The sequence below is a fragment of the Heptranchias perlo genome, chromosome 6 (assembly GCF_035084215.1).
Source record: "Heptranchias perlo isolate sHepPer1 chromosome 6, sHepPer1.hap1, whole genome shotgun sequence".
In the NCBI taxonomy this organism is placed as follows: Eukaryota; Metazoa; Chordata; class Chondrichthyes; order Hexanchiformes; family Hexanchidae; genus Heptranchias; species Heptranchias perlo.
The window spans coordinates 63,204,117-63,227,010 of NC_090330.1; the positions used below are offsets into that span (position 1 = coordinate 63,204,117).

The 22,894-nt window shown below is 44.0% G+C and overlaps 2 protein-coding genes across 4 annotated transcripts in view; one reads left to right on the forward strand and one right to left on the reverse strand.

Moving 5' to 3' along the window:
- poglut2 (protein O-glucosyltransferase 2) overlaps positions 1 to 11,009 on the reverse strand; it is a 76,457-nt gene extending 65,448 nt beyond the window's left edge. For 2 of the 3 annotated variants that reach the window (XM_067986406.1, XM_067986405.1), the window contains exon 1: positions 10,538 to 11,009. In XM_067986406.1, coding sequence (XP_067842507.1) covers positions 10,538 to 10,716 — 179 coding nt within the window. In that variant the 5' untranslated portion in view covers positions 10,717 to 11,009. The remainder of the gene's footprint in view (positions 1 to 10,537) is intronic. The other variant, XM_067986407.1, reaches the window with a different exon arrangement.
- Positions 11,010 to 11,468: 459 nt separating this feature from the next.
- ercc5 (excision repair cross-complementation group 5) overlaps positions 11,469 to 22,894 on the forward strand; it is a 149,214-nt gene continuing 137,788 nt past the window's right edge. The window contains exon 1 of the mRNA XM_067986704.1: positions 11,469 to 11,692. The gene's annotated coding sequence lies outside the window, so the exon portion shown is untranslated. The remainder of the gene's footprint in view (positions 11,693 to 22,894) is intronic.

Consider the following 22,894-nt stretch of genomic DNA (forward strand, 5'->3'; position numbering starts at 1 on the left):
ACTTTTTGATTTTCTTGCACGAGGACCCCCAGATCCCTTTGTACTGCAGTACTTTCCAGTTTCTTGCCATTAAGATAATAACTTGCTCTCCGATTTTTCCTGCCAAAGTGCTTAACCTCACATTTTCCAATATTGTATTGCATCTGCCAAATCTCCGCCCACTCACCCAGCCTGTCTATATCCCCTTGTAGGTTTTTTATGTCCTCCTCACTCTCTACTTTCCCTCCCATCTTTGTATCATCTGCAAACTTTGATATGTTACACTCGGTCCCCTCCTCCAAATCGTTAATATAGATTGTAAAGAGTTGGGGACCCAGCACCGACCTCTGCGGAACACCACTGGCTACAGGTTGCCAGTCCGAGAATGTACCATTTATCCCAACTCTCTGCTTCCTGTTAGATAACCAATCCTCCACCCATGCCAGAATATTACCCCCAATCCAGTGATTCTTTATCTTGAGCAATAATCTTTTATGTGGCACCTTGTCGAATGCCTTCTGGAAGTCCAAATACACTACGTCCACTGGTTCCCCTTTATCCACCCTGTACGTTATATCCTCAAAGAACTCAAGCAAATTTGTCAGACATGACTTCCCCTTTGTAAAGCCATGCTGACTTTGTCCTATTAAATTATGTTTATCCAAATGTTCTGCTACTGTCTCCTTAGAGTAGTTAATGCATAGCAATGTTCATACCATAGGATTAATCATTACAATGTAATTGCTACAAAGTTTATTGAGTGATGTTCAATAGTAGATTAGAGGAAATAATGGTATTACTATACACAAGAATCTAATTTGAACACTCTTACATGAGAATATACCAATTATCAATTCTTAAAAGTACAGTGGGCGTATCCTAATAATATTTTTGTAATAACACTAAGCAGTTTACAAAATATCTATTTTTAAATCACAGGTTAACAACAATCCACTCATTCTCCAATGTGAAGAACTTTACAAATACAGTGAGATTTTTGGCAAACTGATAGAAATAAACAAGTAATTTGGTGTCAGTCTTGGCTCAATAATACCACTCTCACCTCAGTGCCAGAAGGTCGTGGTTCAAGCCCCACTCCAAGACTTGACCATGTAATCTCGGCTGACACTCCAGCACAGTTCTGAGGGAGTACTGCACTGTTGGACATGCCATCTTTTGGATAAGATATTAAGTCTAAGTCCTGTCTGCCCTCTCTGCTGGACATATGGCACAATTTGAAGAGCAGGGGAGTTCTGCTGGTGTCCTGGCCAATATTTATCTCTGAACCAACACCACTAAAATTGTTTAATTGGACATTTATCTGATTGCTGTTTGTTGATCCTTGCTGTTCACAAGTTGACTGCCACATTTCCCTACATTACAACAGTTACTACACTTCACAAGTACTTAATTGGCTATGAAATGCTTTGGTGTGTCCTGAGGTCATGAAAGGTGCTATATAAATGCAAATTCCTTGTTTCCTTGCGAAAAGAATTGGAGGGTTAGGACTGAACCCGAGCAAGAGCTTTACAAGAGGGAGGGAGGAAATTGGGGGGGGGGGGGGGGGGGAGGAAGGTAATCTACATATAACATGGTGACTAAGATGTGGATGATGTCGAAATGTTGGAAGACACTATTTTGCTTTATATTTCTATTCTTTTCTAGTAATAATTATGGTCCTTGCCTTGTACATAAACTGTTTTTGTTTCCTGCAGTTGCTTCCCACTGGTATCTAACCAAACAGTCTCCTCTGCCCAGTAACAATATGTTTAGAAATACCAGATTTCGGTTGAGTTCATTCCAATATGACCTCTTGATTTATTTTTAAGCATGGGATTTCTTCCTTTACTTTTTCAAAGCTTTCTGTCCTATCCTTTTCTTGAGTTTCCACAATTTAACACAGAAAAAGGTGTACAAATGCACATTCAAGGGTGACTCCTTCAGGTATTTCCTCTCATCCTGTGACGAACACCCGGTTTCGGTTTGATGCCTCCCCACAAATAGGGAACTCAGCATTTAGGAGATTGAAGTTCAAACCTGTACCCTTCCACTCCACTATCCAGCATGTTGAGACTGCACTGTTGTCTGACTTGCTAACTCTAATCTTTACTCAGATACTAGGGTTGCAATAAACTTTTTAGTTTTGGTAAAATACAGAAGTTTTTAAAAGAGATCTTGGTTAGCTGCAAATCCATTACCTCATCCAAACCTAACATTGATATACGTAAGGAATCTTACAACACCAGGTTATAGTCCAACAGTTTTATTTGAAAATCACAAGCTTTCGGAGGCTTTCTCCTTCGAAGGAGAAAGCCTCCGAAAGCTTGTGATTTTCAAATAAAACTGTTGGACTATAACCTGGTGTTGTAAGATTCCTTACATTTGTCCACCCCAGTCCATCACCGGCATCTCCACATCATAACATTGATATACATGAAGGGAATTTTGGATCTGGTGATCCCAACAGTGCTATTTTGATGTCCAGTCACCATAAGGCAAACAAAATTTCAAAGCTTTACTGCAGTGAGTGGTGGAAGCTTTAATTTGCTTCAAAAGGGATTGTTACCGCTTAACAGCTAATCCCAGACTATTAGTGAAAGCACATAGAATTTTACAGCAAAGAATGAGGCCATTCAGCCTGTCGTGCATGTGCCGGCTTTTTGAAAGAGCTGTCCCATTTAGTCCCACACCCATTCAAATTAGTCCTCTTCAAGTACATGTCCAATTGCCTTTTGAAAGTTCCCATGGAATCTGCTTCCAGTTCCCTTTCAGGTAAAGCGTTCCAGATCTTAACAACCTTCCGCGTGAAAAAATTTCTCCTCAGTTCTCTCGTTCTTTTGCCAATTATTTGAAATCTATGACCTGCGGTTACCGACCCACTTGCCAGGGGAAACAGTTGCTCTCTATTTGCTCTATCAAAACCCCTTATTATTTGGAATACCTCTATTAGGTCTCCCCTTAACCTTCTCTGCTCTAGCGAGAACAATCCCAGCTTCTCCAATCTCTCCACATAACTGAAGTCCCTTATCCCTGGTATCATCCTGGTAAACCGCCTCTGTACCCTATCCAAGGCCTTGACAGCCTTCCTAAAGTGTGGTGCCCAGAATTGTACACAATACTCCAGCTGAGGCCTAACCAGTGATTTGTAAAGGTTTAACATGACTTCCTTGTTTTTGTATTCAATGCCCCTATTTACAAAGCCAAGTATCCCATATGCTTTCTTAACCGCCTTATCAACTTGCCCTACCACCGTCAAAGATTTGTGAATATGCACCCCCTTCAAAATAGTACCATTTAGATTATACTGCCTCACCATGTTGTTCCTCCTAAAGTGCATCACTTCACACTTATCCACTTTAAATTGCACCTGCCATGTGTTTGCCCATTTCACCAGTCTATGTCCTCCTGAAGTCTGCTACTATCCTCACTATTTGCTACATTGCCAAGTTTTGTATCATCCGCAAACTTCAAAATTGTACTCGCTATACCCAAGTCCAGGTCATTTATATATAACAAGAAAAGCAATGGTCTTAAAACCGATCCCTGGGGGACTCCACTGCATACTTCTCTCCAGTCAGAAAAACATCCGTTCACCACTACTCTCTGCCTCCTAACCCGTAGCCAATTACGTACCCAAGTTATCACACTCCCTTTAATTCCACGTGCTTCTATTTTCCAAATTAAGTCTGATATGTGGTACTTTATCAAATGTCTTTTGAAAGTCCACATATACACCTACTGCACTACCTTGATAAACCCAGCAACTATAGGCCAGTCAGTTTAACCTTATCAACTTGCCCTACCACCTTCAAAGATTTGTGAATATGCACCCCCAGGTCCCTCTGCTCTTGCACCTCCCTCAAAATAGTACCATTTAGATTATACTGCCTCGCCATGTTGGTGGTGGGGAAACTTTTGGAAACTAAAATTCCGGACAGAATTAACAGTCACTTAGACAAGTGTGGATTGATTAGGGAAAGCCAACACGGATTTGTTAAAGGCAAATCGTGTTTAACTAACTTGATAGAGTTTTTTGATGAGGTAACAGAGAGGGTAGATGAGGGCAATGTAGTTGATATGGTGCATATGGATTTTCAAAAAGCGTTTGATAAAGTGCCAAATGGTAGGCTGCTATTAAGATTGCAGCCCATGGAATAAGAGAGTAGTGGTGAGCGGTTGTTTTTCAGACTGGAGGGAGGTATGCAGTGGTGTTCCCCAGGGGTTGGTGATGGGACCACTGCTTTTCTTGATATATATTGACTTGGACTTGGGAGTACAGGGCACAATTTCAAAATCTACAGATGACACAAAACTTGGAAGGGTAGTGAACAGTAAGGAGGATAGCGATAGACTTCAAGAGGATATAGATATCCTGGTGGCATGGGCAGACACATGGCAGATGAAGATTAACACGAAAAAGTGTGAGGTAGGAAAAATGAGGAGAGGCAATACAAACTAAAGGGGTGGAGGAACAGAGGGATCTGGGGGTATATGTGCATAAATCGTTGAAGGTGGCAGGGCAGGTTGAGAAAGCGGTTAAAAAAGCATACAGAGTCCTGGACTTTATAAATAGAGGCATAGAGTACATAAGCAAGGAAGTCATGATGGACCTTCACAAAACATTGGTTCGGCCACAACTGGAGTATTGTGTCCAGTTCTGGGTACCGCACTTTAGGAAGGGTATGAAGGCCTTGGAGAGGGTGCAGAGGAGGTTTACTAGAATGATTCTGGGGATGAGGGACTTAAATTACGTGGATAGACTGGAGAAGCTGGGATTGTTCTCCTTGGAACAGAGAAGGTTGAGAGGAGATTTGATAGAGGCATTCAAAATCATAAAGGGTCTAGATAGAGTGGACAGAGAGAAACTGTTCCCATTGGCGGAAGGGTCAGGAACCAGAGGGCATAGATTTAAGGTAATTGGCAAAAGAACCAAAGATGATATGAGGAAAAACTTTTTTACACAATGAGCGGTTAGGATCTGGAATGCACAGTCAAGGGAGTGGTGGAGGCAGATTCAATCATGGCCTTCAGAAGGGAACTGGGTAAGTACTAAAAAAACGTGCAGGGCTACAGGGATAGGGTGGGGCAGTGGGACTAGCTGGATTGCTCATGCATGGAACCGGCATGGGGTTGATGGGCCGAATGGTCTCCTTCCATGCTGTAACCTTCTATGATACCTTCATCAACCCTCTCTGATACTTTATCAAAGAACTCAATCAGGTTAATCAGACACAATTTGCCTTTAAAAAAAACCTGTGCTGGCTGTCCCTTATTAACCCATGCTTCTCCAAGTGAGAATTAATTGTCCTTGACAGTGGTCTCTAGTAGTTTTCCCACCACTGATGTTTGACTGATTGGCCTATAGTTACCAGGTTTATCCATCTGCCCTTTTTTGTAAGGAGTTGCACAACACCAGGTTATTGTCCAACAGCTTTACTTGAAATCACAAGCTTTCGAAGCTTTGCTCCTTCGTCAGGTGAGTGAAGAGTTGCATAAAGGCACCGCACATATAGTTAGAGAACAATGCCTGATGATTACAGATAATCTTTCTAACTGCCGTTTATCACACCTCGGCAGAGAGATAATCACAACAATCAAAGGAGTGAATGGTGTTCAGATAGGTTAGTCAGGCAAACATTACATCCAAGAATACTGAGGTGGGGTCACAAGGGGTCAAATCAGAAAGACAGAGAGAGAGAGAAAATGACCAGTTGTATTAAAAACAGATAACCTTTTTTTCGCTGGAAATCGCAGCAGATCCGGCCGCATCTGTGTATGGAGAACAAGCCAACTACTTGAGTCTGGATGACTCTACGTCAGGTGGGGTTACATGTAGCGTGACATGAACCCAAGATCCCGGTTGAGGCCGTCTTCATGGGTGCGGAACTTGGCGATCAATTTCTGCTCGACGATTTTGCGTTGTCGTGTGTCTCGAAGGCCGCCTTGGAGAGCGCTTACCCGAAGATCGGAGGCTGAATGTCCTTGACTGCTGAAGTGTTCCCCGACTGGGACGGAACCCTCCTGTCTGGCGATTGTTGTGCGGTGTCCGTTCATCCATTGTCGCAGTGTCTGCATGGTCTCGTCAATGTACCATGCTCCGGGGCATCCTTTCCTGCAACGTATGAGGTAGACAACGTTGGCCGAGTCACAGGAGTACGAACCATGTACCTGGTGGGTGGTGTCCTCTCGTGTGATGGTGGTATCTGTGTCGATGATCTGGCATGTCTTGCAGAGGTTGCCATGGCAGGGTTGTGTGGTGTCGTGGACGCTGTTCTCCTGAAAGCTGGGTAATTTGCTGCGAACTATGGTCTGCTTGAGGTTAGGTGGCTGTTTGAAGGCGAGTAGTGGAGGCGTGGGGGTGGCCTTAGCGAGGTGTTCGTCGTCATCTATGACACGTTGAAGGCTGCGAAGAACATGGCGTAGTTTCTCCGCTCCGGGGAAGTACTGGGCGACGAAGGGTACTCTGTTGGTTGTGTCCCGTGTTTGTTTTCTGAGGAGGTCTATGTGATTTTTCGCTGTGGCCCGTCGGAACTGTCGATCGACGAGTCGAGCGTCATATCCCGTTCTTATGAGGCCGTCTTTCAGCATCTGTAGGTGTCCATCGCGTTCCTCCTCATCTGAGCAGATCCTGTGTATTCGCAGGGCCTGTCCATAGGGGATGGCCTCTTTGACGTGGTTAGGGTGGAAACTGGAGAAGTGGAGCATCGTGAGGTTGTCCGTGGGCTTGCGGTAGAGTGAGGTGCTGAGGTGCCAGTCTTTGATGGAGATTTGTGTGTCCAAGAATGAAACCAATTCTGAGGAGTAGCCCATGGTGAGTTTGATGGTGGGATGGAACTTGTTGATGTTATCGTGTAGTCTCTTCAGTGATTCTTCGCCGTGGGTCCATAGGAAGAAAATGTCGTCGATGTATCTGGTGTATTTTTTGAATAGGGGTGTAACATTTGGAATCATCCAGTCCTCTGGCACCACTCCCAAATCCAAGGAAGACTGAAAGATTGTGGTCAGAGCTTCTGCTATCTCCAGCCTTGCTTCCCTCACCAACCCAGGATGCATCCCATCTCATCTGGGTGACTTAACTTTGAGTAATGCCAACCTATTTAGCATCTCCTTTCAATCTATTTTTATCCTATCCAATATCTCTACTCCCTCCTCCTCCTCTACTACAACATTAACTTCATCCTCTTCTTTTGTGAAGGCAGATGCAAAGTACTCATTCGGTACCTCAGTCATGTCGCCTGCCTCCCCAAGAAGACTTCCTTCTTTGTCTCTAATCAGCCCCACTGTTCCTTTAACTATTGTTTTACATTATATTATAAAATATCCAACAAAAGATAATCCAACCACCTCCCCTTGACATTCAACGGCATTACCATTGCCGAATCCCCCACCATCAACATTCTGGGGGTCACCATTGACCAGAAACTTAACTGGACCAGCCACATAAATACTGTGGCTACAAGAGCAGGTCAGAGGCTGGGTATTCTGTGGCAAGTGACTCACCTCCTGACTCCCCAAAGCCTTGCCACCATCTACAAGGCACAAGTCAGAAGTGAGGAGTGTGATGGAATACTTTCCACTTACCTGGATGAGTGCAGCTCCAATAACACTCAAGAAGCTCGACACCATCCAGGACAAAGCAGTCCGCTTGATTGGCACCCCATGCACCACCCTAAACATTCACTCCCTTCACCACCGGCGCACAGTGACTGCAGTGTGCAGCAACTCGCCAAGGCTTCTTCAACAGCACCTTCCAAACCCACAACCTCTACCACCTAGAAGGACAAGGGCAGCAGGCACATGGGAACAACACCACCTGCACGTTCCCCTCCAAGTCACACACCATCCTGACTTGGAAATATATCGTCGTTCCTTCATCGTCGCTGGGTCAAAATCCCGGAACTCCCTACCTAACAGCACTGTGGGAGAACCTTCACCACACGGACTGCAGAAGTTCAAGAAGGCAGCTCACCACCACCTTCTCAAGGGCAACTAGGGATGGGCAATAAATGCCAGCGACGCCCACATCCCATGAACAAATAAAAAAAATCATGGAATCAGAGAATGATACAGCACAGAAGGAGGCCATTTGTGCCTGTGCCAGCTTTTTGAAAGAGCTATCCAATTAGTCCCACTTCCCTGCTCTTTTCCCATAGGCCTGTAATTTTTTTCTCCTTCAAGTTTTTATCCAATTCCCTTTTGAAAGTTACTATTGAATCTGCTTCCACCACCCTTTCAGGCAGTGCATTCCAGATCACAACAACTCGGTGCATAATTTCTTTCCCCCTCATGTCTGGTTCTTTTGCCAATCACTGTAAATCTGTGTCCTCCTGCTACCACTGGAAACAGTTTCTCCTTATTTACTCTAACAAAACCATTTATGATTTTGAACACCTCTATCAAATCTCCTTTTAACCTTCTCTGCTTTAAGGAGAACTACTCCAGCTTCTCCTGCTTACACAAGGTTTGGAACAAGGAGTAAATAAAATGATAAAAAAGGAGGCAAAATTAAAAAAATATAAAACATAATAAAAGTGCTTTCTTCACTATTGGCTAATGCACATCAGAATAAATCCAGAAAACAATATGTAATTTTATTTTAAATATTAGACATCAATTTTCCAGAAGAATGCATTGAATTTTCATTATCATTTTAGATTTTCCAAGGCAAACAGACAGAAAAAGCACTTCTTTTGACAAAAACTTCCCAATAACTTTGGTTTCCTTGAACTATCTTTGTACGTTGCCACTGTTCATCTTAAAATTAAAAATAATTGAAATCCTTCATCCCTGGTACCATTCTAGTAAATCTCTTTAGCACCCTCTCTCAGGTCTTGACATTCTTCCTAAAGTGTGGTGCCCAGAATTGAACACAAATATTCCAGCTGAGGCCTAACCAGTGTTTTATAAAGGTTTAGCATATCTTCCTTGCTTGTGTACTCCATGCCTCTATTAATAAAGCTAAGGATCCCATATGCTTTTTTTTTTATAAACAGCCATCTCAACTTGTCCTGCCACCTTCAAAGATTTGTGTACATACGCCCCCAGATCTTTCTGTTTCTGTACCCCCTTTAGAATTGTACCATTTAGTTTATATTGCCTCCTCTCTCATTCATCCTACCAAAATGTATCACTTCACACTTATCGCTGTTAAATTTCATCTGCCATTTCAGCAGTCTATGTCCTCCTGAGTTCTGTTACTATCCTCCTCATTGTTTACTCCATTTCCGAGTTTCATGTCATCAGCAAACTTTGAAGTTATACCACGTATATCTATATATTGGAGGAATGCACCCAAATAAATTGGTCTTCATTCTGTGTTGTGTTAATGCAATATATATCATGATTACAAATCATATTGTAGTATTAACTGGCCGAAATATGTATTGTTTACTGAGTTAAGACAGCATTCTAAACATTATTACTTTATTCACACATTGGTCTGTCTTATTGCAGGCCAAAATATTTGATTTAACTTCTAAAAAGTGCTCTTTACAGGATCATACTATTTCTCACATTAGTGACCGAAAACAATCATCCAGCTGGCACCTTTTTATATACACATTCTGAATTATAAACCCTTATTTCTCAAATCACTATTTTTGTACAAATTATTGTGCCTTAACTAACATTAACATTGGGCATTATTTCAATAATCAGTAGAGTATTTGACTCATTCATTAGTAAAATACTAGAGTTTATATGCACAGATTACAAGTCATATGTGTGCATGAGATTACATATATTTATTGTATATATATTTATTATACATCCCTCAAATCTGGAAAAACTTATCCACAAGATGAGCTTTATTTGAATGAAATTATTTAGGTAGAAATCTGATGGTTGTTTCCAAAGTACAATAGTGCTGCTGTGCAAAGGGAAAAAGAACTGCTGTATTTATTGAACAGTGTGTGGAACAAAAATAAACCTGCATTCACACCCGTGTAAGATGATTTATTACTTTTTTTCCAACTTTGAAGCTTCCAAGATCATGGAACCTGTTGCACTGTGCATTATGTTGAACATGGATACCATCGTATAATTTCCCACCTGGTGCCTTCCATTACAGCAATGTTAAACAAAAGATCCTTCAAAGTGGGAGAGAAAAATCAATGGGCAAGTTGACCTTACACTGCTCTTGTACATTTCAGTGGCCAATACCTCAGAACTAATCATCTGCCCACCCTCTCAGAAGAGGACTGAAGGTTAAAGCTTACACAAGGTTTGGAACTAGGAGAAAATAAATGGCAAAAAAGAGGCAAAATAAAAAAAATATAAAACATCATAAAAGTGCTTTCATCACTATTGTACGTCAGAATAAATCAAGAAAACACTATGTAATTCTATTTTAAATATTAGTTTTAAATTTTCCATTAGAATGCTTCAAATTTTCATCATCATTTTAGATTTTCTAAAGGCAAGTGGACAGGAAAAGCACTTCCTTTGACAAAAACTTCTCAATGACTTTGGTTTCCTTGAACTATCTTTGTAAGTTGCCACTGTTCATCCTAAAATTAAAATGCTTTACAAGTAAAAATGTAAAGCATGCTTTACTTACTTGACATTGTCTTCTGCTACTGCCTGAATATAGAAATATCGAGCTGGAAGAACTATGTTTGCATCCAGGCCAGGCCCCCAAACTAAACTTCTCTTTTGACTTACTTTGGCTGTACTTTCAACTACACAGTTCGTCATTGCAATAAAAAGAAAAGTACAAAATAACCATTTTTCTGGCATAGTAAAAAAAAACTCTTATAATGTAAGCAATTAAATGAGAAAATATTTCTACGTTTCTTGACTTAACTTCAGGTTTATATTTACGAATTCAGACCAAAAGTAGTGGTCCGTCGAACAAAATTAATATTTGTTCATTTTCTCCTCATTTAAACTACGTTAAATCTCAATTTTGTGGCATTTACTTTCATCAGTATCGTATCGCCATCTGTCTGACTGCTGAAAATATTTAAATCAGCTTAAACTCCGAAGTACACGATCCCGAACATTCCTCCAGGTTCAAACCAGAGAGAACAGCCGAACAACGCTACTACATGACGCATAAACTGTGCGCCGACCTGACAAAGGGCAACTCTGATAGGATGCTGCGTCCATCCTTCGGGGCGCATGCGTACTATCTTAGTGCATGCTGGGAAATGTAGTCTTTTGTTGGTGAGGTAACGATGCCCAGAATTGAGCGCAAATTTAAAACCTGCCGGTAAAAGAAAGCGGTCTCAACTCATTGAATTACATTAATGTAATAGCGAAAAAGTGAATGTTGTGTGGACCAAGTTAATTATTCCTTCGCGGCAGAGGAGAGACCCAGGTGACCTTACCATACCCAGGCCCGGCCTTCCAGCCTCCGGGACTGATTGTAACCAGCGGAGCGCCGAGCGTTTCGTTCGTCAAAAGTAGCAACGTAGCTCCACCCCTTGGACACTACAAACAGAAGCAAAGAGTGGGAGGTGCAGTTTGATGTTAACTCACTGGTACTTATATACAAAAAGATTAATGCGTGTAATGTTAGTGTGTGTACCATTGTGTTGAAATAATGTTAGACTAAAACCCTCGACGTTCCGCTCTCACCGCAAGAAATGTCCGGAGTGTTTTATTCGCTAAACCCCCGACCAGTTGCAATGGTCGAGTCGGAGACATGGTTGTGACAGGAAGGAGTTGGTGGAACGGAGCCGAATACGAGCCGCGAGTGGACGCGCCACTGGTACAAGTAACCTCAGTCCAGAGACATTTTACAGACCTGCAGCAGCATTGGGTTCAGATCAGATCACGGGGCTAATGTTGTAAATTGTTTACCCGTTACCGTATGTGTTTTTCTGCTGGGGGTTAATGGTAGTCGGTAGTTGTTCGTTGTTCAAGGAAGTGCAAGTACAGAGTCGGAGGCAGCAACAACTTGCATTTATAACAAAACGTCCCAAGGAACTTCACAGGAGAGTTATCAAACAAAATTTGACACCGAGCCTCATAAGGAGATATTCGGACAGGTGACCAAAAGCTTGGTCAAAGAGGTAGGTTTTAAAGAGTGTCTTAAATGAGGAGAGAGAGGCAGAGAGGGAGTTCCAGGGCCTAGGCAGCTGAAGGCAGGGCCACTAATGGTGGAGCTTTGAAAATTGGGGATGCGCAAGAGGCCAGAATTGGAGGAACACAGAGATCTCGGTGGGTTGTACAGCTGGAAAAGGTTATAGAGATAGAGGGGCAAGGCCATAGAGGGATTTGAAAACAGGTTGAGAATTTTAAAATTGAGGTGCTGACGGACCAGGAACCAATGTAGGTCAGCGAGCAGAGGGGTGATGGTGAACAGGACTTGGTACGAGTTCGGACAAGAGCCGCAGAGTTTTGGATGAGCTCAGGCTTACCAAGGGTGCAAGATGGGAGACTGGCCAGAACAGCATTGGAATAGTCGAATCTAGAGGTGATGTTATGGAGGTGAAGTAGGCGGTCTTGATGATGGAAAGAAAATGGGGTCGTAGGCTCAGCTCAGGGTCAAATAGTAATAGTAGGGGATTTCAACTACCCTAATATTAACTGGGATAGAATCAGCATAAAAGGTATAGAGGGCTCAGAATTCTTCAAATGCATTCAGGAAAACTTTTTTAGCCAGTATGTAGCAAGCCTAACAAGAGAAGGGGCAGTTCTGGACTTAGTTTTAGGGAATGAAGCTGGGCAGCTGGAAGGAGTATCAGTGGGGAGAGCATTTTGGTGGTAGTGATCATAATTCAGTTAGATTTAGCATAGTTATGGAAAAGGACAAAGATAGAACAGGAGTAAAAGTTATCAATTGGCAAAAGGCCAATTTTACTAAGCTGAGAAGTGATTTAGCAAAAGTGGACTGGAAACAGCTACTTGAAGTGTCAGAACAGTGGGAGGCATTCAAGACGGAGATAGTGAGGGTTCAGAGCAAATATGTTCCCACAAAGAAAAAGGGTGGGAATGCCAAACCTAGAGCCCCCTGGATGTCAAGGAGCAAACAGGGTAAGATAAGGCAAAAAAGAGAAGCTTATGTCAGACACTGAGAGCTCAATACTGCAGAAAGCTTAGAGGAATATAGAAAATGCAGGGGTGAAATTAATATGGAGATTAGGAAAGCAAAGAGAGGGCATGAAATAATACTGACAAGTAAGATCCAAAGATGTTTTATAAATACATAAAGAGCAAGAGGATAACTAAGGAAAGAGTAGGGCTTATTAGAGACCAAAAAGGTAACCTATCTTTGGAGGCGGAAGATGTGGATATGGTTATTAACGAATATTTTGCGTCTGTCTTCGCAGAAGAGGGGGACAATGCAGACATTGTAGTTGAGGAGGAGTGTGAAATATTGGATGGGATAAACATAGTGAAGGAGGAAATATTAAGGGAATTGGAGCATTGTAGCAGGATATGGGGTCGGCCATTTAAGACTAAGATGAGGGAGAATTTCTTCACTCAGAGGGTTGCAAATCTTTGGAATTCTCTACCCCAGAGGGCTGTGAATGCTGAGTTGTTGAGTATATTCAAGGCTGAGATAATGGATAGATTTTTGGACTATAGGGGTACCAAGGGATATGGGGATCGGGCAGGAAAGTGGAGTTGACGTTGAAGATCAGCGACGATCTGTTGAAACATAGAAAATAGGAGCAGGCCCTTCGAGCTTGCTCCGTCATTCAATATGATCATGGCTGATCCTCTATCTCAATACCATATTCCCGCTCTCTCCCCTTTTGTGTGTAGAAATCTATCTAGCACCATCTTAAATATATGCAGTGACTTGGTCTCTACAGCCTTCGATGGTAGAAAATTTCACAGGTTCACCACCCTCTGAGCGAAGAAATTTCTCCTCTTCTCAATCCTAAATGTCCTACCCCATATCCTGAGACTTGTGACTCCTCAGCCAGGGGAAACATCCTCCCTGCATCCAGTCTGTCTAACCCTGTCAGAATTTTATATGTTTCAATGAGATCCCCTCTCATTCTTCTAAACTCGAGTGAATACAGACTGAGTCGACCCAATCTCTCCTCATACGACAATCCTGCCATCTGGTGAACCTTCGCTGCACTCCCTCTATGGCAAGTATATCCTTTCTTGGGTAAGGAGACCAAAACTGCACACAATACTCCAGGTGTGGTCTCACCAAGGCCCTGGATAACTGCAGTAAGACATCCTTGCTCCTATACTCAAATCCTCTTGCAATGAAGGCCAACATACCATTTGCCTTCCTAACTGCTTGCTGCACCTGCATATTTCCAGTGGGGTTCACAGGGTTCAGTACTAGGCCTTGCTTTTTGTGGTATATATTAATGATTTAGAGCTGAACGTAAGGGGCATGATTAAGAAGTTTGCAGATGATACAAAAATTGGCGATGTGGTTGATAGTGAGGAGGAACGCTGTAGACTGCAGGAGTATGGCCTACTCCTGCTCCTATTTCTTATGTTCTTATGATTAGCAACTTTGCAAGTAGATAAATCGCCAGGCCTGGATGAAATGTATCCCAGGCAGTTAAGAGAAACAAGGGAGGAAATAGCAGAGGCTCTGACCGTCATTTTCTAGTCTTCTCTGGCTACAGGTGTGGTGCCGGAGGATTGGAGGACTGCTAATGTTGCACCGCTGTTTAAAAGGGGAGAAAAGGATAGACCGAGTAATTACAGGCGAGTCAGCTTTACCTCGGTGGTGGGAAAATTATTGGAAACAATTCTGAGGGACTGTATAAATTGTGATTGAGAAAGGTGTCTGACTAACTTGATTGAATTTTTTGAGGAGGTAATAAGAACATAAGAAATAGGAGCAGGAGTAGGCCAGTCGGCCCCTCGAGCCTGCTCCGCCATTCAATAAGATCATGGCTGATCCGATCCTAACCTCAAATCTAAATTCATGTCCAATTTCCTGCCCGCTCCCCGTAACCCCGAATTCCCTTTACTTCTAGGAAACTGTCTATTTCTGTTTTAAATTTATTTAATGATGTAGCTTCCACAGCTTCCTGGGGCAGCAAATTCCACAGACCTACCACCCTCTGAGTGAAGAAGTTTCTCCTCATCTCAGTTTTGAAGGAGCAGCCCCTTATTCTAAGATTATGCCCCCTAGTTCTCGTTTCACCCATCCTTGGGAACATCCTTACCGCATCCACCCGATCAAGCCCCTTCACAATCTTATATGTTTCAATAAGATCGCCTCTCATTCTTCTGAACTCCAATGAGTAGAGTCCCAATCTACTCAACCTCTCCTCATATGTCCGCCCCCTCATCCCCGGGATTAACCGAGTGAACCTTCTTTGTATTGCCTCGAGAGCAAGTATGTCTTTTCTTAAGTATGGACCCCAAAACTGTATGCAGTATTCCAGGTGTGGTCTCACCAATACCTTTATATAACTGCAGCAATACCTCCCTGTTTTTATATTCTATCCCCCTAGCAATAAACACCAACATTCCGTTGGCCTTCTTGATCACCTGCTGCACCTGCATACTAACTTTTTGATTTTCTTGCACGAGGACCCCCAGATCCCTTTGTACTGCAGTACTTTCCAGTTTCTTGCCATTAAGATAATAACTTGCTCTCTGATTTTTCCTACCAAAGTGCATAACCTCACATTTTCCAATATTGTATTGCATCTGCCAAATCTCCGCCCACTCACCCAGCCTGTCTATATCCCCTTGTAGGTTTTTTATGTCCTCCTCACTCTCTACTTTCCCTCCCATCTTTGTATCATCTGCAAACTTTGATATGTTACACTCGGTCCCCTCCTCCAAATCGTTAATATAGATTGTAAAGAGTTGGGGACCCAGCACCGACCCCTGCGGAACACCACTGGCTACAGGTTGCGAGTCCGAGAATGAACCATTTATCCCAACTCTCTGCTTCCTGTTAGATAAATGTAAAGAATCTTACAACACCAGGTTATAGTCCAACAATTTTATTTGAAAATCACAAGCTTTCGGAGATTATCTCCTTCGTCAGGTGAGCGTGGGACTCCTTGAACGTTTCGCATTTATAGTCAGAGAACAATACCTGGTGATTACAGATAATCTTTCCAACTGCCCATTGGCAAGGCAATCAAAGTGTTCAGACAGAGAGGTGTTACCTACAGGACCACCGAATATACAAACGGCCAGAACACAAGACAGACAGACAGAGAGAGAGAGGGAGAAACATCCGAAAGGAAGAGAAAGACAGAGAATGACCCGTTGTATTAAAAACAGATAACCTTTATTCGCTGGTGGGGTTACGTGTAGCGTGACATGAACCCAAGATCCCGGTTGAGGTCGTCCTCATAGGTGCGGAACTTGGCTATCAATTTCTGCTTGACGATTTTGCGTTGTCGTGTGTCTCGAAGGCCGCCTTGGAGAACGCTTACCCGAAGATCGGTGGCTGAATGTCCTTGACTGCTGAAGTGTTCCCCGACTGGGAGGGAACCCTCCTGTCTGGCGATTGTTGCGCGGTGTCTGTTCATCCGTTGTCGCAGTGTCTGCGTGGTCTCGCCAATGTACCATGCTCCGGGTCATCCTTTCCTGCAATGTATGAGGTGGACAACGTTGGCCGAGTCACAGGAGTATGAACCATGCACCTGGTGGGTGGTGTCCTCTTGTGTGATGGTGGTATCTGTGTCGATGATCTGGCATGTCTTGCAGAGGTTGCCGTGGCAGGGTTGTGTGGTGTCGTGGACGCTGTTCTCCTGAAAGCTAGGTAATTTGCTGCGAACGATGGTCTGTTTGAGGTTGGGTGGCTGTTTGAAGGCGAGTAGTGGAGGTGTTGGGATGGCCTTAGCGAGGTGTTTGCCGTCATCGATGACATGTTGAAGGCTGCGGAGAACATGGCGTAGTTTCTCCGCTCCGGGGAAGTACTGGACGACGAAGGATACTCTGTTGGTTGCGTCCCGTGTTAGTCTTCTGAGGAGGTCTATGCGATTTTTCGCTGTGGCCCGTCGGAACTGTCAATCGACGAGTCGAGCGTCATATCCCGTTCTTACGAGGGCGTCTGTCGGTGTCCATCGCGTTCCTCCTCATCTGAGCAGATCCTGTGTATTCGCAGGGCCTGTCCATAGGGGATGGCCTCTTTGACGTAGTTAGGGTGGAAGCTGGAGAAGTGGAGCATCGTGAGGTTGTCCGTGGGCTTGCGGTAGAGTGAGGTGCTGAGGTGCCCGTCTTTAATGGAGATTCGTGTGTCCGAGAAAGAAACTGATTCTGAGGAGTAGTCCATGGTGAGCTTGATGGTGGGATGGAACTTGTTGATGTTATCGTGTAGTCTCTTCAGTGATTCTTCGCCGTGGTTCCATAGAAAGAAAATGTCGTCGATGAATCTGGTGTATAGCGTTGGCTGGAGGTCCTGTGCAGTGAAGAAGTCGTGCTCGAACTTGTGCATGAAAATGTTGGCGTATTGGGGTGCGAATTTGGTCCCCATGGCTGTTCCGTGTGTTTAGGTAAAGAACTTGTTATCGATGGTGAAGACATTGTGATGCAGGATGAAGCGTATGAGTTGTAGGATGGCGTCTGGAGATTGACTGTTGTTATTGTTGAGTATTGATGCTGTCGCAGCGATGCCGTCAGCGTGGGGGATACTGGTGTAGAGGTGCCGAGACGTCCATCGTGGTGAGAAGTGTTCCTGGTTCAACTGGTCCGTGGGTGCTGAGTTTTTGCAGGAAGTCTGTAGTGTCACGACAGAAGCTGGGGGTTCCCTGTACGATGGGTTTCAGGATGCCCTCGACGTATCCAGAGAGGTTCTCACACAGGGTTCCGTTGCCTGATACGATAGGACGTCCGAGTGTGTTGGCTTTGTGTATCTTTGGGAGGCAGTAGAAGTCTCCCACGCGGGGAGTACGTGGGATGAGAGCGCGTAGGATGCTTTGAAGATCTGGATCGAAGGTCTTGATCAGTTTGTTGAGCTGGTGGGTGTGTTCTTTGGTCGGATCTGCGGGTAACCGTCTGTAGTGTTCCTGGTTGTCCAGTTGTCGGTATGCTTCTTTCCAATAGTCCGTTCTATTCTGTATTACAATGGCTCCTCCTTTGTCCGCTGATTTGATGACGATGTTGCGGTTGGTCTTGAGAGCGTTGATGGCGTTGCGTTGTGCTCGGGTGACATTCTGGACTGTCTTGTGAGTGCGGCTGATGAATCTGGCATTGACTCATTTCCTGACAGCTTGAGCATACATGTCAAGCTTAGGGCAGCGACCCTCCGGAGGAGTCCAGTTTGACTCTTTCTTCTTCGGTTGCTGTACCGCGGATCCCTCTGTCTGCTGTTCCGGATCGTTGATTGTCTCATTGGGTTCTCTGCTGAAATCTTGGGATTTGTGGAAGAATTCCCGGAGCCTCATTCTCCTGATGAATTCCTCTGTGTCCGCCGCGAGACCAATGGGGTCCATTTTGGTAGTGGGGCAGAAATTGAGCCCTCGGCTGAGAACTTCGATTTCGTCTGGTTGAAGGATGTGGTCGGCAAATTGACGATAGACTTCCCCGTGGTTGCAACCGTGGTACCGGGGGAGGCTTGGTTGATGCTGGTGGTGATGCCGAGTTTCTCAAGCTTCCTGCTCTTGGTTTTCAAGACTAACACGGGACGCAACCAACAGAGTACCCTTCGTCGTCCAGTACTTCCCCGGAGCGGAGAAACTACGCCATGTTCTCCGCAGCCTTTAACATGTCATCGATGACGACGAACACCTCGCTAAGGCCATCCCCACACCTCCACTACTCGCCTTCAAACAGCCACCCAACCTCAAACAGACCATCGTTCGCAGCAAATTACCCAGCTTTCAGGAGAACAGCATCCACGACACCACACAACTCTGCCACGGCAACCTCTGCAAGACATGCCAGATCATCGACACAGATACCACCATCACACGAGAGGACACCACCCACCAGGTACATGGTTCATACTCCTGTGACTCGGCCAACGTTGTCCACCTCATACATTGCAGGAAAGGATGCCCCGGAGCATGGTACATTGGCAAGACCACGCAGACACTGCGACAACGGATGAACGGACACCGTGCAACAATCGCCAGACAGGAGGGTTCCCTCCCAGTCAGGGAACACTTCAGCAGTCAAGGACATTCAGCCACCGATCTTCGGGTAAGCGTTCTCCAAGGCGGCCTTTGAGACACACGACAACGCAAAATCGTCGAGCAGAAATTGATAGCCAAGTTCCGCACCCATGAGGACGGCCTCAACCGGGATCTTGGGTTCATGTCACGCTACACGTAACCCCACCAGCGAATAAAGGTTATCTGTTTTTAATACAACGGGTCATTCTCTGTCTTTCTCTTCCTTTCGGATGTTTCTCCCTCTCTCTCTCTCTGTCTGTCTTGTGTTCCGGCCGTTTGTATATTTGGTGGTCCTGTAGGTAACACCTCTCTGTCTGAACACTTTGATTGCCTTGACAACGGGCAGTTGGAAAGATTATCTGTAATCACCAGGTATTGTTCTCTGACTATAAATGCAAAACGTTCAAGGAGTCCCACGCTCACTTGACGAAGGAGATAATCTCTGAAAGCTTGTGATTTTCAAATAAAATTGTTGGACTATAACCTGGTGTTGTAAGATTCTATACATTTGTCAACCCCAGTCCATCACCGGCATCTCCACACCCTGTTAGATAATCAATCCTCCACCCATACCAGAATATTACCCCCAATCCAGTGATTCTTTATCTTGAGCAATAATCTTTTATGTGGCACCTTGTCGAATGCCTTCTGGAAGTCTAAATACACTACGTCCACTGGTTCCCCTTTATCCACCCTGTACGTTATGCCCTCAAAGAACTCAAGTAAATTTGTCAGACGTGACTTCCCCTTCATAAAGCCATGCTGACTTTGTCCTATTAAATTATGCTTATCCAAATGTTCCGCTACTGTCTTCTTAATAATAAACTCCAAAATTTTACCCACCACAGATGTTAGGCTAACTGGTCTATAATTTCCAGCCTTCTGCCTACTACCCTTTTTAAATAAGGGTGTTACATTAGCAGTTTTCCAATCCGCCGGGACCTTTGCCGAGTCCAGAGAGTTTTGGAAAATTATTACCAAAGCATCCACAATCCCTACTGCCACTTCCCTCAAGACCCTAGGATGTAAGCCATCAGGTCCAGGGGATTTATCCGCCTTGAGTCCCATTAATTTACTGAGTACCAATTCCTTAGTGATTTTAATCGTATTTAGCTCATCCCCCCCCCCGCCAGAGCCCACTATTTGTCCAGTGTTGGGCTATTCTTAGTGTCCTCTACCGTAAAGACTGAAACAAAATATTTGTTCAGCATTTTTGCCATCTCCATGTTTCCCACCATTAATTTCCCGGTCTCATCCTCTAAGGGATCTACGTTTGCCTTAGCCACCCATTTTCTTTTTATATAACTATCGAAACTCTTGCGATCTGTTTTTATATTTTTTGCTAATTTATTTTCATAATCTATCTTCCCTTTCTTAATCAATCTTTTAGTTACTTTTTGCTGTCTTTTGAAGACTTCCCAATCTTCTATCCTCCCACTAAGTTTGGCTACCTTTATAAGTCCTTGTTTTTAGTCAGCTACTATCCTTAATTTCTTTACTTAGCCACGGATGGCTGTCATTTCTTTTACACCCTTTTTTTCCTCAGTGGAATATATTCTTTTTGAAAGTTGTAAAATAACTCCTTAAATGAACACCACTGCTCATGTACCATCTTACCCTTTAATCTATTTTCCCAGTCCACTTTAATCAATTCTGCTCTCATACAATCATAGTCTCCCTTATTCAAGCTCAGTACGCTTGTTTGAGAACCAACCTTCTCACCCTCTAATTGGATATGGAATGTAACCATGTTATGGTCACTCATTCCAAGGGGATCCTTAACTAGGACATTATTTATTAATCCTGGCTCATTACACAGGACCAGGTCCAAGGTTGCTTTCCCCCTTGTAGGATCAGTTACATACTGCTCAAGAAATCCATCCCTAATACACTCAATAAACTCTTCCTCAAGGCTGCCCTGCCCAATTTGATTTGGGTCGATGGGGGTAGCACATTTGATGTAATCTACATGGATTTTAGCAAAGCTTTTGACAAGGTCTTACATGGCAGACTGGTCAGAAAAGTAAAAGCCTTTGGGATCCAAGGGAAAGTGGCAAGTTGGATCCAAAATTGGCTCAGTGGCAGGAAGCAAAGGGTAATGGTCAATGGTGTTTTTGTGACTGGAAGGCTGTTTCCAGTGGGGTTCTGCAGGGTTCAGTACTAGGTCCCTTGCTTTTTGTGGTATATATTAATGATTTAGACCTAAATGTAAGGGGCATGATTAAGAAGTTTTCAGATGATACAAAAATTGGCCATGTGGTTGATAGTGAGGAGGAAAGCTGTAGACTGCAGGAAGATATCAATGGACTGGTCAGATGGGAAGAAAAGTGGCAAATGGAATTCAATCCGGAGAAGTGTGGGGTAATGCTTTTGGGGAGGGCAAACAAGGAAAGGGAATACACAATAAATGGGAGAATACTGAGAGGTGTAGAGGAAGAGAGGGACCTTGGAGTACATGTCCACAGATCCCTGAAGGTAGCAGGACAGGTAGATAAGATGGTTAAGAAGGCATACAGGATACTTTATTAGCTGCGGCATAGAATATAAGAGCAGGGAGGTTAAGCTGGAACTGTATAAAACACTAGTTTGGCCACAGCTTGAGTACTGCGTACAGTTCTGGTCACCACATTACAGTGATTGCACGAGAGAGGGTGCAGAGGAGATTTACGAGGATGTTGCCAGGACTGGAGAATTTTAGCTGTGAGGAAAGGTTGGATAGGCTGGGGTTGTTTTCCCTTGAACAGATGAGGCTGAGGGGTGATTTAATTGAGGTGTATAAAATTATGAGGGGCCTATATAGAGTGGATAGGTAGGACCTATTTTCCTTAGCAGAGGGGTCAGTGACCAGGGGCATAGATTTAAAGTAATTGGTAGAAGGATTAGAGGAGAGCTGAGGAGAAAGCTTTTCACCCAGAGGGTGGTGAGGGTCTGGAGCTCACTGCCTGAAAGGGTGGTAGAGGCAGAAACCCTCAACTCATTTATAAAGTACTTGGATATACACTTGAAGTGCCATAACCCACAAGGCTATGGACCAAATGCTGGAAAGTTGGATTAGGCTGGATGGCTCATTTTCAGCCGGCACGGACACGATGGGCCGAATGGCCTCCTTCTGTGCTGCAACTTTCAATGAATCTATGAAATAGGACGCCAAGGTTGCGAACGGTCTGGTTCAGCCTCAGATAGTGGCCAGGGAGAGCGATGGAGTCGGTGACTAGGGAACGGAGTTCATGGCGGGGACCAAAGACAATGGCTTTGTTCTTCCCAATATTTAATTGGAGGAAATTTCTGCTCATCCAATACTAGACGTCAGACTAGCAGAGTGACAAATCAAAGATGGTGGTGTGGTAGAGCTGGGATGTCAGTGTGCATGTGGAACCTGACGTCATGTTTTCAGATGATGTTGCATGTAGCTGAGAAATGGGAGGGGGCCAAGGATCGATCCTTGGGGGATTTCAGAGGTAATGGTGTGGGAGCAGGAAGAGAAGTCATTGCAGGTGATTCTCTGGCTACGACTGGATAGATAAGAATGGAACCATTCGAGGGCAGTCCCACCCAGCTGGACGACAGAGGAGAGGCGTTGGAGGAGGATGATATGGTCAACTGTGTCAAAGGCTGCAGACAGGTCAAGAAGGATGAGGAGGGATAGTTTACCATGGTCACAGTAACATAGGATGTCATTTGTGACTTTGATAAGGGTCATTTCAGTGCTGTGGCTGGGGCAGAAACCAGATTGGAAGGGGTCTAAACATGGAGTTGCAGGTCTGAGACTATTGCAAAAGATATCGTTTTACAATTAAGTTTAGCTGCTTCCAGACTAAAATTAGTAGGAAAATGGATTAGGCTGATTGTTGCTTTACAGGAGAAATGCTTGCAGAATCTAATCTTTGATTATAGTTATTAAA